Below are 15,380 nucleotides of genomic sequence, written 5' to 3' on the forward strand. Positions count from 1 at the left end.
AATTCTGGCTTCTGCTCCCCTTCCCCTCCCCGCTTCCACTGTGCAGCTGGTCACCACTGACCCCCAATCTTAGGACCCAGTGGCCCTCTCCGTCCCCTTTCCTATTCACGGGGCAAGAGAGGAGAAGGGTGGCCAAACCCGGCTCTGAGGGAGGACGGTGGTGTTCAATTCTCTACATTTCTTCAGAGAGAGAGAGCCTAGAGTTTCAAAGACATTTTTCATCTACCAAACTGCATATTTTTACTTAGATATTTAAAAAAGCAACCTCAAGCTCAGGAAGAAAATGTAGCATCGATGCCAAAGCAGATCACTAACACTTGGTATCAACAGGAATATATTTGAATTTAAAAGGCTAGCTGCATCTGACAGCAGTCTCAGCTGCAGCAAGTCGGAGCAGGAGCAGGAGCAGGAGGAGCAGGAGCAGGCGCGGGGGTGGGGAGAGGAGTCCTCAGTAAACCTTTATGAATACAGGGCACAGGTGATAAGCGGGCAGACAGTTCCCATCATGTGACATGTAGGAAGTCAGGGAAGGCTTCATATCAAAACTTCTATTTGGTTCCTGGCCGGTAGCTTAGTGTGTCAGCCTGTGGACTGAAGGGTCATGGGTTCAATTCCCAGTCAAGGGTACATACTTGGGTGGCTGGCTCCCCAGCCCTGGTGGGAGCGCAGAGGGGAGGCAACCAATCATGTGTCTCTTGTTGATGTCTCTCTCTTCCCCTCCTCCCTCCCTTCCACTCTATGGAAATCAATAGGGAAAAAATATCCTGAGGTGAAGATTAAGGAAAGTTATATTTAGGCTGAGTCTTAAAGGGGACCTAACTTCTGGTGAAGAGAAGTGGTTTCACACTGAGGCAGAGGGAAAAGCACTCGCAGAGCTGGGCATTTGGAAAGGAACATTTTCAGATGAGTACCATACTTCGAAGCATCTTATGGTCTCCCGGGATTCAGTCCCCATCACTCCCCTGGCCTGAAATACAGATAGCTGCAGGGAAAGGACTGTATCTTAGCGTAATGTTTGTTAAGCTAAGGGCTGAAGGCTCACCCTGTGTACGAGGAACCGATTTCTCACATGCCTCCCGAAATCAAAGGTGTGCTTTTACATGGACAGAGGAAAGGCATTCACAGTCAAGGTCATCTTCCCCCAGGGTTGTCAGCATCACACCGAGGTGGGGGCAACACCTCACAACAGGAAACTCAGGGCCCAGCAAACTCATGCCTTCATGGGAGTCATTTCTCCCAGGGTGCATCTCTGCCCTCACTAGCTAAGGGAAGACAGGTGTTGCGTCTTATTCGTTACAGTGGAGAGCAGCAACTAGTTGCTCCAAAATGCTGGTTAAGTGCATGGGTAATGGGACCAGCATCCTGTGCTTTCTAAAGAATGGGGTTTCTATCTCCCCTCCTGTTTCCACGGTGTAAGTTCCTGACCGTAGTGGAGGTTGTCAGTTCATGTTCTTCCTGGGCTCACAGGTAGACAAGACCACCTTTCTCATGGGCAGGGGGGCTGTGGGACCAGGTCTAGCCCATGAAGCAAGACAGGAAGTGATGGGTGCCGCTTCCTGGATGAGGTATTTGAGTGGTAGACCACCTGCAAGCTCTGAGCAATGACCCTGGGACTCACTAGTTGAGATGGGAGCATCTTTGGATATAGATGGAGGAGTTTGGATCCCTGAATTGCCAGGTGAAAGGGAGCCCCCCCACTGACCCTCGCTGGGAATATGTAAGAATTAAGTGAACCTCTCTTGTGCTAAGGTTTTGCTTTGCTGCAGCCTACCTTGACTAATATATACACCTCACTTCCTCTCCATAAGACAGAGGGAATATGGATTACACATAACTCAATAAAAACATGGCTCACTATTTGATGGAGGTAATGAGAATAGGTATGGATTTCAACAGACAAGTCCATTGTCAACTTTACTTCTTTAGAAAAATATACAGAAGAAACTTCTCCACTGGCAGTTCCAGAAAAGGCGGAGTATCCCTTGACCAGTTGATAAGTTAATAAGATTATGCTTCTTAGTTGGTCACTTTTTGTCTTGCTAACCAGGAAGCTCAGAGCCAAATATAACCTCGTGGAATGTGTTTTGCCAATTCTTTTATCAATCACTTTGCTCCTCAGTCATTTCCCTGGCATCCCGATTTATCTCTTTTCTCTCATTGTGTTTTATATGCTCTTATAAGCAAAACTTTCTTTTGTGAAGGGAAGAAGATGATGATGAAGGGTGAGAACCAAACTTTTGAATGAACTCAGAACAAGGAATCCATGAGCCATTGTCTCCTAACACTGAAGGCCTGTGACAGGGTAAGTCAGCTCCGAGTCAAACGATCGGTGTTGTTGATGTTGACTTTTCTTCTGGGTTTCATGACTTAATTTTTCCTTTGCTTTCTATCAGCATAGCTCACAGAGTTAATGAGGATAATTGCTGGTGCGGGATGCACAGTGAGAGAGTTTGTGGCAGTGGGTGTAACTTGCTGTTGGTTTAAAATTGCTATGCTCATGGATTCAGGGTCCCCATTAATCACGGGCACTTCCTCCTTCTGAACTGTCACACACACTGATTCACAATTTTGATGGAAAACATTCCCTCCATAACATTCCCCAGCTGTTGATACATTGCCAAATCCAAAAATAGGAACATTTTAAAATCTCAGCTCACACCTCACATTACTTTTTACCTTTGCTTTCCAGACCTGTGTAGATTCAGTGGCAATGCAACATCCTTTCTACATTTTCTGCCATTATATTTATCAATGATCTACAATAGATGCACATAGACACATGTGAAAAAAATTCTTTATTAATTTCTCACATTTTATTACAAAATGTATGTTGCAAACAACTTGAATAACCTACTTGTGTGTTTTTGTGTTTTTTTTTTAAACCCTTGGCTTCAAGAACTCAGGATCTCCCTATCTTTTCATCAAGTATTGGGAAACACTGATTATTGGAGTCAATAGGTCCTCATTTTGCTATTTACTTTCTTCTCTCGAACTCTGAAAAAAAAATGTCCTCTGTATAAATTAAACAAAAAAAAAATGTTGTAAAGTCTATGTCATTACAGTCAACAGAATTATAATAATGCATCCAAAATGTGCGGCCACAAAATATCAGGTATATGTTTGAAAAAAAGAAAAAAAATGACATTCTAGCCTTGTTACAAGGATAATGGTCCCATATTTTTATTAACAGGTTAGCAAAACAAAATCCAATGGATTACAATATTTACATGTTATTTGAAAAATAAAGTAGTGATAAAAGCATGTCACAATTATTTTCTTTCTTTCTTTCTTTCTTTTTTTTTTTTTTCCTTTTTCTCTCTTTGCCTTTTTTTCTTTTTTGTTTGTTTTTTGGTAACCATTACAAATACCCAATCCATCCAGGTATGGAACTGTTTTAATGCATTTGAAATGAGGACAATTAAAAACAAATATGGACACGAAACAAAATCTCTGCTTAGATAGTTCACACTTTTCCCATTTTCTGGTTTCCACATGATGGCCCTCATCCCTAAAAAAAAAAATAAAAAATAAAAAATGCCCTACCAAAAAAAAAAAAAAAAATCTTAATAGCAAGAAAATAAAGAACATGCTTTTCAAGTAAGCACTTATTCCACAAATGCAGTATCTTTCCATGGATTTTATTTGAAGCTATGTGGGACACTGTCATCTCCGCAATTCCCTTCCCTTTCTTCCCTCCCCCTCCCCCAACCCTTCCAAGTAAAAAAACAAAACAAAAACAAAAAACATGAAAACCAAAGGACTCACACACACACACTCCTCTCTCTCACACCCACACACACGCACGAGAACACACACATCCAAGCACACAAGCTCACAGGCTTCTAAAACCTAGGCTTCAAGGAAAGTTCTTTTCTACTTTTTGTAACAAAAACTCTCTGTTCACAATCAGAACATATTATAAATGTAGACTTAGATTTAGTCTAAGCTGCTCCCTCCTGAAAAAGCTAAGACGGGGAAATGGAGCAGCTGGCAGCTAGATTTAAACAAACAACAAAAAAGTAGTTCTCCAGGTTCCTTGTAGGATGCAAGTATTTCTTGTCCATTCTCACCAAAGGGATGGGGTTCCCTTATCCCGCAAATTAAATGAGAACCCCCACCCTCCAAATAAAAACACAACACATTGCAAACAAAAGCAAAACACAGATTTGAAATCACGCACAAAAGCCAGCCCATCCTAACAGAAAGTACTTGTGTGAGACGGATAATGTGATAGTTTGACGAGCAACAAAAGGGTGAAGAGGACTTCCTCGTCTGGCCCACAAGCTGCATAGCTGTGCCAAAAGTTTGGTTCTTTAAATTAAAAAAAAAAAAAAAGTTCTTTGTTATTTCCATGTTTAAAATAAAAACATTCCTATTCACACACACACACACACAAAAAAAAAACCTTAAATCTCCCTTGCCCCAAATTAAAACAATATCAACACACACACACACACACACACACAAAGAAAAACAATTTATATGAAAAACTGAATTGTGCTGTGTTTGTAACACTCAAGCTGATAGAAAAATGAACATGTGGCAAACGGAACTCCACAGTCACTGTAAAATTAGCTTGTATGAATCTACCAAAGTCTTAAATCATAGCTGAACACTAATAAACAGCTTACCTGGGATAAAGGATGACAATTCACAAACAGTTATCTAATAATTAAAGTCTGTTTCTTTTTTTTGTTTTGTTTTTTACTAAAATAATTAAAAAAATCACAGTATTTTAAGAAATAAAACCCACATGGGGATTTTAAGCACAATTTGTGTTCCTTTCTTTAAAACTCTTTTTTTTTTCTTTCTCCATTCACCATCTTGCCCAGCAGTTCTCTCTACATTTAACCACGGCGACGACAGGTAGTACTGACAAATGCAGAGAATTCCCTTGGTTAAGTTTGAGGTACTAGGAAACAGGTGACTGTTTTTAGGCAAAGCAGTTTTTTTGTTTTCTGTTTTGTTTTTGTTTGTTTTTTTTCCCAAAGCGGCTGCAGTTAGGTCTTGAAAAAAGCTTAAGGTATGAAAACTAGAAAAACGCACGGAAAGTTGTGCGTCAGAAAAATGTTGTTCCCCTAAGAAGTCTTCTATCGCCACGGAGCTTGTGTCCACGCACTGTCCGAGCCCGCCGCAGGGCACGCCATGCCCGGGAGGCGCTGCGTGTCCCGCAAGCCAGCGGCACTTCCACGCTGAAGATCCGGGAGGGAAGGTGTAGTGATGGAAAAGGAGCCACATATTCCAACCATTTAAATAACTTTAATTTACATACTCACTCACACAGGTACCAGTGCTTTGAAAATAGATTGTTCAGTCCGAAAAAGCAGCTTTGTTCTGTCTTCCTCTTCTCTGTCCCCCAGGTCTCAGCCCGAGCTGGCCCTCCCACTTCGCATCACAGTTCAAGTAAGGTTGGGATCCAGAATTCCACCCCGCGCTTTATTCCTTCTCGGCCTCGGCGTCCTCCAGGAGGGATCTGTCGGCAGCGACCACGCAGATGGCTACTGTCTCGCTCTTGAGGGAAAAGTCCATCCCGACGTCGTCCTCCTTCTCCTCTATGCAGGGCATCTTCACGCCGTCCTGCACGCTCTCCTGTAGCTGGATCTCTTCTCTGCTCACCTGCTGGGTGTCATTCAACGCCCTGAAGAAACATGGATGGCAGAGACGGGTGAGTGTGTGTTGTTTCCTAGTTAAATGAAAAAAAAAAAAAAAAGACTCACATCCTTAACAAAAGGCCTTGGGGTTTCCTTGGAACCAATGCCACGAAAGGATGACTTAAGTTGTGAGCGACTTATCCTTGCTACACGTTGTGCTTAGGACAAGTGTTCCTGGTACTTGGACCTTCAGAAATATCCATTATCATACTATGGTTTGATGACATCATGCTTTGATGATGTCAGATTAATATAACGGTTTTATGTTCCCCGCCTCTACTGGGAACAGAGAGAGGTTGTAAGCGGTCAGAGCAAGTCTTGTCTTATGCTCAACCTCATCAGCGGAACCCGGAAGCTAGGAGGTTGGCTGTGTTTATTGAGACTAAAAAGAGCAACAGCCCCGGTAGCAAAGAGTTAATGGACAGGCCCAGAAGCAAATCATAGAAATAAATGAAAAGCAAAAACCTGAAGACCAAACCCACACCTTGGGAAGCTGAGTTATAGTCTGAAATTTAGATGCTTCAGGTGTCAGGGGTATTTTCTGCTAAAAGGACCAACTCATAGGCTATCTGGAAGACTAAGGACAATTTTATATTCAAAGAGCTTACAGGTGTTTTACAGGTGTGCTCCCACCTACCTGGGAGGCAGGCAGAAGCTGGCTCTGTCCCCGAGGCAGAGCACGGAAGGCACCAAGAGGTGCGTGGGAATGTTCCAGGCCACTTGGGGAATGAGTCATCAGAGGCAGGAACAGAAGCCAGATCTTTTGACCCCGGTCCACGCTCTATCAGAGAACGCCACGCTAATGAGAGCTGAAGGGACACTGGCTGGAGAAAGCGCGACACTTGTACGCGAGGGCTTGAGTGGGATTTGCCATCGTATCGAAGGTGATTTTTTTTTTTTTTTTGTTAGACTTGTGTCTGGGTGACCATTTAAAACACCAACAGAAAAGAGAGGAGAAACCTAGTTCCTGACATCTGCCTCTCCTCCCATGCCCAGATATGTGACACAGAGGGGGCTGGGTGCCGGCAGGGGGACCAGAAAACAATGAACCTGACCTCCCTACCGCCTCCTGCTGGGCAAGGCGCCTGGGGAGGGCTCAACTTACATGCCATGTCTCAGCACGTGCCTCTCCCACTCGGAGCCCTGGGAAAACGCCCGCCCGCAGAATTCACACGGAAAGCGCTTCTGAGCGTTCATGGCAGCCCCGCGGTCAGCAAACCTCATCAGATCTGTAAGGAGAGAGCCGGACAAGTGTTACCTGCGAGCGGCGGGAGGCGGCGGGAGAGGTAAGCCAGCGTTTAGGAGAGACCTCCTTGCCTTCCTCCCCTCCCTGGTCACACCACTTGGGAGAGCAAGTTTCAAACCCCCTGTCCTTTCTCCCACCGGCTTTTTGCCTGACGGCACTCCTGGAACCGTCCCTGGCTCCCAGGCCCCACACGTGCCCATCCCCACCTCTCCAGCTGCTTCTGTCGCTAACAACCGGGGCCATTCCCACGGCATCTCAGCAGGTTTCCTATCAAATCTCCTCACCCGTGATGGTCTAGTAGTGCTTCACTATTTAGCACCATTTTCTATCTGACACAAGTTTGCTCACTAAAAAGAACATAGGATCCCGCAAGCATGGCCCAGGTGACACGCAGATGCGGGGTGGGGTTTCGACGCTTTCCAGTGGGAACGCCGTCCTGACTCCGACGGCGGTCACTGCCACACTGTCGTCACCACACACCTCACGGGGTCTGAGCACTGAATGCCTGAAGGTGCGTGCTGGACAACGGGAGGCCGGCGTGTGAAAAAGCGTGCCCAGCCCCCATTCCTCTGGATAGGTCTGTTGTAGACACCCAACATCATTGTTTTTTTTCTCCTCCGTGGTGCTGCACACATGGTAAGGGTCTGATCAGCGTGAGTTGGGCGGCTGATTGTTTATAGGCCACTCCTCCTGGCAACTTCCAAGACAGGAGCTTCTGTGGGATCTCGAGTCCCCAGCCCATGTGTCTTTCACATGACACTGCAGCAGGCCACATTCTCCCGGGCTAGCACCATAGGACGAGCAGCACAGATCTGCAGCCACGCGGCAGAGGAGGGCAGGACTGACCACCTCCCCAGACCTGATCCCTCGGTGCCTGAGTGTACAAGACGTGACGGGGAGGCGTCTCCTGACTGCAAGCTTCCAGCCCCTCACACTGTAGGACGGCGCTCACGGGGTAAGCCTTAATCTTCAGCTCACAAAGCCATGCGAACGGGCCAGTGTGAACAAAAGCACGAAGCCTTTTCCTCACAAATTAAGAAGATCACCACACCAGCCATTAAAAATAATTGCACAGACTATCTCCCTTGATTCTTTTCACTGGAAATGAGACAGCACCATCTGCTCGGCGCATTAATTTCTTAGCAGGGATTATCTTGGGCAAGAAATCAACAGAATGCTTCCCTGACTCCTCCCAACTGCATAATGAGAGGGGGCGGGGAGGAGCCTGCCTCGGTGAATTTTGGTTTCTTCTCTTTCAGATTCCCTCCGAGCTTCCGAGGCGGCACCTGCAGGGTGGCCACGCCAGCCCTGGAAGAGGCTGCCGGGAGTGGGGTCCCCACAAGGACGAGGGCCCCCTTAACGAGGGCCTGATGCAAGTCCGCCCTGCCAATGAGGGGCGAGCTCCAGGCACACGCGCGCTTTTACCCGGAGGAACATGAAACCACTCATCTATCCTTCCCAAGGCTCCTGTGGCTCGGCCCCCAAGGAGGCGGCCAGTCACTACCTCTCACCCGGCAAGCTGCTCTTCATCAGCCACGCTAGAGCCACCACCCCACTATCCTCCTGGAATACAGGCCGGCTGGCAGACACCCCCAGGCTATTGTGTGTCCTTTCTTCTCGCTGGCAGGAACCCACCTCCATGGTGAGAGTTGGATTAGAAGGAGATGAGACAAACTCAGGAGGGACGGGAAGTGAGGCTGATGATTTCCATGAACAGAACTGGAAGCGGCTCCTGTAAATCTCCTACCCAGGGAGAGACAGACAAGCTTCTCCACCCCGAGGCTCTTCCCACGTGGTGAAGGCTCATGAATGGGAGGCTGCCCTCCAGTGAGACGCGGTCAGACGCAGTGAAGCTCTTTCTAGTCCAAACCGGGCAGGTCTGAAGCTCATGTGAGGGGGCGGCCACGCAGCACGAGCGGGAAACCTGCCTGTGCCCACACTTCCAGCTGCCACCTCTTTCCCCGTCTCTGCTTTTACGTGGATGAGTCACCGGGGAGGCCTCACGAGGGCTCTTGTCTCTGGAATGCTTATCACCTCTAAGTTCACGTGTGCTCGCTTTAAAGACTCAGAAGTCACAGGACCTGGGGTGGGAGGGCAGGGCCTGGGGCCTCAGGAGGCGCAGGGGGCCCTCTGTCAGAGGACCCCTTTCCAGAGAACTGGGGGAGCAGTGCACCGATCCCATCACCAAGAACCTATCTATGGGATACTGAGAAAGAAAATGCAAAACCCAGCTCCTCAGATCACAGCCACTGTCCGTGCGAGAGACGGAGGAGTCTGGCCCCTACTCACAGACGCTGTAATGTCTGTCACAAGGGCAACCAACCTACCGGTGAGGATGCTTCCTTTGTGACTTATTTTCCAGGTTACCGTGGGCATGCTGGCACACCCTGGCTCACCCTGTAAACAGCAGTCCCTGCTGCCGTCCTAGCCAAAAAGGGCTAAAGGGGGCTCCCACTTTGCAAACCTGGGGTCTCCTGCCACCATGTCATGGTGGGGTGGGTGGGGATGGAGTGGGAGGAGGTCAGGGGAAAAAACCGGAAGGATCTCACAGAGAAATGGTCACCCAATACTCTCCCTCAGGCTTGCAGACTGACCAAGGAGGGGGAAAATAGCTATTTTTGTAAAAGTGTATCTTAGAGTGAGACCCTAATGGCCACCGAATTGATAGAATTGAGGGTCAAGTTCCCTTCAGTGAACAGGCCACTGTCCACAGGGTTGGCAAACAGGACATCCCGTAAAAGGGATCTTGCCTTTGGAGCCAAAAGACAAAATTCTATCTCTAGTGTTTTGTTTTTTAAACTTTGCATGAGCTCTTAACTTTTCTGGGCCTTTATTTCCCTACTTGCCAAATGACAATACCACCTCCATGGCAGGGTTATCATCTATCAGGTGGCTACCATGTTTCAAGGACTGGTTTGTGTGTTGTCTCACTGGAGCTTTACACAGAACCCTAGGAGATAGGTGATATTATTATTAATTATTGATGATGAATGTACAGGGAGATACCCAGCCATATAGCTACTAGCCCAGTGGTCGGCAAACTCATTAGTCAACAGAGCCAAATATCAACACTACAATAATTAAAATTTTTTTTTGAGAGCCAAATTTTTAAAACTTAAACTTCTTCTAATGTCACTTGTTCAAAATAGACTAGCCCAGGCCATGATATTTTGTGGAAGAGCCACACTCAAGAGCCGCAGTTTGTCGACCATGGTACTAGAAAAACTGAAGCCAAACCCTAGACAGGCCAACTGCAGATCCCTCTCCACGACATGAGCTTAAAGAAGCAAAGGCATCTAACACCGTCCCCCCTCAGCACTGCGGGGACATCTACGGTCCATTACTCAGGCTGTGGTACCCGTGTGACTCTGATAAGTCTGCAGTCACTACGGTCCATTACTCAGGCTGTGGTACCCGTGTGACTCTGATAAGTCTGCAGTCACTGAAGGTAACAGATTTCAACCTGTCTGCTCATACGCACGGTCTTTGGATTTCCACAATATTCCACGTTGATCGATGCAGAGAACAACTCTACATACATGCCTGTCTATAATTACATATACTTTCAACAATCTTCATTTTGAAGATAATTATAGACTAAGAAGAAGTTGGAAAAATAGTACAAAAATTCCATGAGACCTTCTCCGTGTCCCCTGTAAACACATGACTAAATGAAAACTACTGGTTTTGTCAAAGCCAACAGCAAGGCGGTTAAGGGAGGGCCAATGCTGAGGACTGAGGGGGGGGTAAGGGGTGGGGCTCAGGATTTGTCTCACAGCCTCCCCCACTCACAGCCTCAGCAGGGTGAGCCCTGCAGCAGCAATTTCAAATCAGCATCCCACTGGGTGTTCACTGACATCCCTTGATAGCTCTAGTGCCATCCAACTTGCCATTGGCCAGTCCTTATACTAAGACCCCGAAGACACCCCTTTTCCTTATTAAAAACAAATCACCACTCTGCATTGTTAATAAACAAATCAACCACAGCGAGAGAGAAAATGCCTGTTTCCCTCAGAGTTTCTACAGCTGGAAATAGTTTACAAGACACGGCCCCTGCCAGGTCTCTTGAGCCAGTCAGTTCTGCTCCTGAACAAAGGGATCGCTCCTTCTGTTACTCCTACAGCACCCCCCTGCCTCCCCATCTCCCCACGGACTTGCTGGCTGCCACCGGGGCCCGGAGGGCGGGCGAGACTCACCTCTGTCCTCGGCCTTGCCCACTTCCTCCTCCTTGTCGTCGTCCTCGCTGCTGGAGCTCTCCAGCTTGCCCTTCATCTGCTCCAGCTGGTCCAGGTTGACCCGTCCGACCAGCTCGAAGTTCCGGCTCACCTGCAAGAGGCCAAGCGCACCATGGGAGCGGGCCGCGGGTGGGTGGGGAGGGAGCTCCCTAGCACCCGTGCCCTGTCTGTTTTTGGAACCAGGACCCAACGACACCGGTGCTCGGCGGTCCTCCTCTCCACGGAGATGCTGTTTCTGAGGTGCTCCCATATCCCACTGTTTTCAATGGGACTGTCAACACCGGGCCTTCCTTACTGCACTTAGAAAAGTGAGTTGTTGGCCAGAAAGCAAAAGTATCAAAGCCTGGGAGTAGAAGGGGTGGCCAGCAAACAATCTTTTGTTTCTTTGTCAATCCTCACCCGAGGATATTTTTTCCAGTGATTTTCAGGCAGAGTGGAAGGGAAGGAGGAGATGGGGGGGTGGGAGGTAGAGGAACATCGAAGGGAGAGAGACACATATTGATTAGTTGTTTCCAGCCCTGCCAGGGATCAAATTCATGCTCTAACCACTGAGCACCCAGCCAGGCCTGGGAAACCGTTTTTTACTGAATTCAAAACAGTGACCTTTGTAAGCGACCCCGTTCTCCTGGAGGCGAAGAGACTTTAAGTATCCCGAGAACCGGCAGTGAGAGTGGCAGCCTCTTCCCCCACAGTCCCGCCACCTGCAGGGCTGCAGGCTGTCCTGGCAACAGTGACTGGATTCCTAACTCACAGCTGACCAGGAGCCCCAGGTTAGCACAGAACTCGGGGCAACATACAGCCATGGCAGGCGCTGGGCTCCCCTGTTGGAGGGGTAGAGGCAGGGCCCACAGAGGAGATCCAGTCCGGCCTCCCGAGGCTCACAGTGCACCGAGAAGTTGGGAAGGAACACAGACATCATTCACTAGACTGCAAGGCAGATGTCCATAGCTGCTCCAGAGAGAGAGAGAGAGAGTGTAAGGAGGACAAGCAGAGAACAGGGAGGATGTACAAGACAATCCCAAGATATCCCCTGGACCAGACTGGAACACAGATTCGCTGAGCACCACGGCTCCAGATGCCAGGCAGATGGGATCACCACCATCAACTGTGACAAACACGAGAGACACTCGCAGTGTCAGGGCCAACATGCAGTCAGTCCTCTGACGTGCTCGATACTGTCCCCACCATGCTCCGTAAGAGGGAGCATTTCAGAGGAGGAAGAATACACTCGGGATAAAAGCTCTTTAGAAACCAGAGGAGCAACACATGGAATACAACGAGGACCCCAGGAAAGCAGTCACTTTGAAAACAACGAGACACGGGGGTGGGAGAGGGGCCTGTGTCCGTCTCAATGCTCAACACTCGGACAGCAAGTGTTCTGCTCATTAAAAACGCTGTAAAAATTAACAGGCTAACTCGAGGAGGAAGCTGGCTCAGAATCTCGATTTCTCCCCTTCCACCCATCTAATAAGCGTTCACAGCAACAGTCTCAAAAGCACTTCTGCTTGTGGCACCTTCCTAACCGGGGGCTTATCCACCAGGCCTCACTCTCACAGACCGACGTGAAGTTTTACAATTCATTTTACAACATGAAGTGGGAGAGGGTAGGACACGGGAGCAAGAGCGCTGAAGTCAGACCTACATTCAAGTCCAGGGTTTGCCGTACTCAGACTCTGGGCAAGTTACTCAACACAAATGTCCTCATTTATTAAGGGGGGGGGGGGTCAGCACACTACCCAAAACACAGCTGTTCCCCCAAACGTCGTTTCCTGCCCCTTGCTGGGAATGTGGTCTTCTCCAATTTGGGCTTTTGGAAAAGGCGTATGATGAGCATTGTCAATGCATATTTATGAAGTTATGTTTAGCCACAAAGTCTGTATTTTAACCCACTAGCATTTATCACAAATATCTGAATAGAAGTTTTCTAGGTTGCCAGTGTTCAAGGAAAAGGAGGCAAGGTTCCAACCTGCCTAACTTTGAACTATGTGTAAAAAAACACACACAAAAAACACCACATTTTTTAAAGGACTAGCACTTAAAAGGCAGCCTTTTCTGGTCACCTTCTCCCACATCCCACCTGCAGCCAGGCCACTTGCGTGTGGAAGGGACACGAGGGGTGGCAAGACGCCAGGAAAAAATGATGAAACCAAGAACGGCCAGAAGGAAATCCCGCATTGTTTCATCCAGTGAGTCTTTTATCGATCCGTTCCTTCATTAGACAAGGACTTCCTGAGGGCCTACTGTGTGTCAGCCCCTGCACCGGGCACCTGAGCCCTGCTTCCCGAGGGCTCCAGTGACAGACCTGCCGCCAAACCGAATGTTCCTTTTTTCTTCCCCGCCTCCCTCTTTCCTTTCCCTTCACCGGGAAACTGTTAACATTTTGGATTCTGCACAATTTTGAAAGAGTGCAAGACCTTTTCCTGGTTTTGATCACGCTGGGTTCTAACTCTACTGTAAGTCCCCCGGTCAGCCAGCCAATATTAATCTTACTGCACGAGACTCCTCACTGCGTCTCTGAGCCCATCTCTCACCTGGATGAATGCCATGTCCTCCCTCCGTCAGCCACTTACTCCTCTTGCATCTAATCTCCGGTGCCTTCTGAGTGATCTTTAAAAAATTTAAATCTGTTCATGTCAGCCTCAGCTTGCCCTGAGGAAAAAAATCCTCATTTCTTACTAAGACTTGTGTGGCGGGCGATCATCGTGCCCTGGCCCGCCCTCTCCCGGCTGTCTCCCCTTTGCTCCCACGGCCCTGAACTTGCTGAGCTTCCTGAGATCTGCCAGACTCTTGATCCTGTGCCCTCCCCGCCCCTTGTTCCCTCCCTCACTCCTTCCCGTGCACTTGCCATTTCCCTTTTGGCCTGCCTCCTCCACGTGGTGATTTCTGTCTTCCAGCCTCGCTTCAGTGTCAGACTCCTCCGTGGTTAAATATCCTTGCTCTGCACTCTCACAGCACCCTGCCCTCGCCTTTGGTGATTCCCTCCGCTCAGTAATTAATTGTTTATGGCCTGCACACACTCCCCTCCGCCTCCCACCCACGCTGCTCTGCATCCGACTCCCAGCGGGATCTCACCGGCCAGGCCTGGCGTGGCACACACATTCTCTGTATCGGCGGCATTCTTAATCGCTGTATAACGTTTCATTAGGGGATGTGTTATAGTTTACTGTTCCCATGCGAGTTTACCTTTGGCTTTTCACTATTAAAAATGCAGTAATAGACCTTATTGTATGCAATCCTCTCTTTCCTGCTTAGCTTTAATTTTATAGGCTGAACTTGCAGAGGTGAAATTACAGGGTCAAAATCAAAGAGTTTGGACTTTATTGAAATTCCAATATGTGTGTGAGTTGGATTCTGGAATGAGCATACAGGTCACTTCCGGACCTGGAGACGGGAGGGTATCTGACCCCCTTTCTAACGGTGCAGAGGACAACTTAGGGAAATTCACCTTTTCCTCTGGAGATGAAGGTAACTTATTACCTGTTTTCCCAAAGGCCCACAACAGAGAGAGAAAAAAGAAGCATACGAGTTTAAGATTTAGGAGCCTTCTGTAGGCAAAAGCCACACATAGCTTTGAAGGGTGGAGTGTTCACATACATTCTCACTCAGACTATAAAACTAGACGCAGCCCTGGCCAGTGTGGCTCAGCTGGTTGGAGCATCGTCCCACACACCAAAGGGTGGTGGGTTCAATTCCCGGTCAGGGCAATACCCAGGCTGCAGGTTCAATTCTGGTCGGGGCGTGTACTGGAGGCAACCAATTGATGTTTTCTCTCTCGCCCACTCATCACTGAAAGGCCTATCCTCAGGTGAAGGTTAAAACACAAAACAAAACTATACACAGATCCTTATATCCTGTGACAGTTATCTGTGAATGCCCAAACCCCAAAGTCCCCTGTGAAGCCACTGACCCACAGTCGTGGTGAAGTCTCCCATCCAATGGGCACGTGGGATGAGGGGCATCGGCCAGCAGATGCTTTCCCAGGAAAGCTAAGCTCGCACCGATGACGCTGCCAACCATCCCACGCTCTCAACGAGTGTTCAAGCCTCACAACTACACTTGTCCCTGCTTGCTGGTCTTCAGCCACTGGGCCGACGGCTTAGGACTGCCCCTGGCATAGGAGAGGAATCCCGTACTCAGGCTTACTCCTAAGGGAGAGGCACCTAAGATTTACACACGTTACCAAGGTGAGCATGAGTTTTCCTAGAGTGCTAGGTGGCAAACCCAGTCTCACAGGAAGAACTGATAAAA

At 48.2% G+C, this 15,380-nt stretch overlaps 1 protein-coding gene across 13 annotated transcripts in view; it reads right to left on the bottom strand.

The window, feature by feature from the left end:
• Positions 1 to 2,774: 2,774 nt before the first annotated feature.
• The window catches only part of ZNF462 (zinc finger protein 462), a 138,082-nt gene continuing 125,476 nt past the window's right edge, over positions 2,775 to 15,380 (bottom strand). For 12 of the 13 annotated variants that reach the window (XM_084899730.1, XM_084899732.1, XM_084899729.1 and 9 more), the window contains 3 exons: positions 11,094 to 11,223; positions 6,757 to 6,880; positions 2,775 to 5,638 (listed from right to left, as the gene is read on the bottom strand). In XM_084899730.1, coding sequence (XP_084755856.1) covers positions 5,437 to 5,638; positions 6,757 to 6,880; positions 11,094 to 11,223 — 456 coding nt within the window. In that variant the 3' untranslated portion in view covers positions 2,775 to 5,436. Of the gene's footprint in view, positions 5,639 to 6,288; positions 6,433 to 6,756; positions 6,881 to 11,093; positions 11,224 to 15,380 lie in introns of all 13 variants that reach the window. The other variant, XR_014796408.1, reaches the window with a different exon arrangement.

Source organism: Pipistrellus hanaki, assembly GCF_964339955.1.
Source record: "Pipistrellus hanaki genome assembly, chromosome: 11".
NCBI lineage: Eukaryota > Metazoa > Chordata > Mammalia > Chiroptera > Vespertilionidae > Pipistrellus > Pipistrellus hanaki.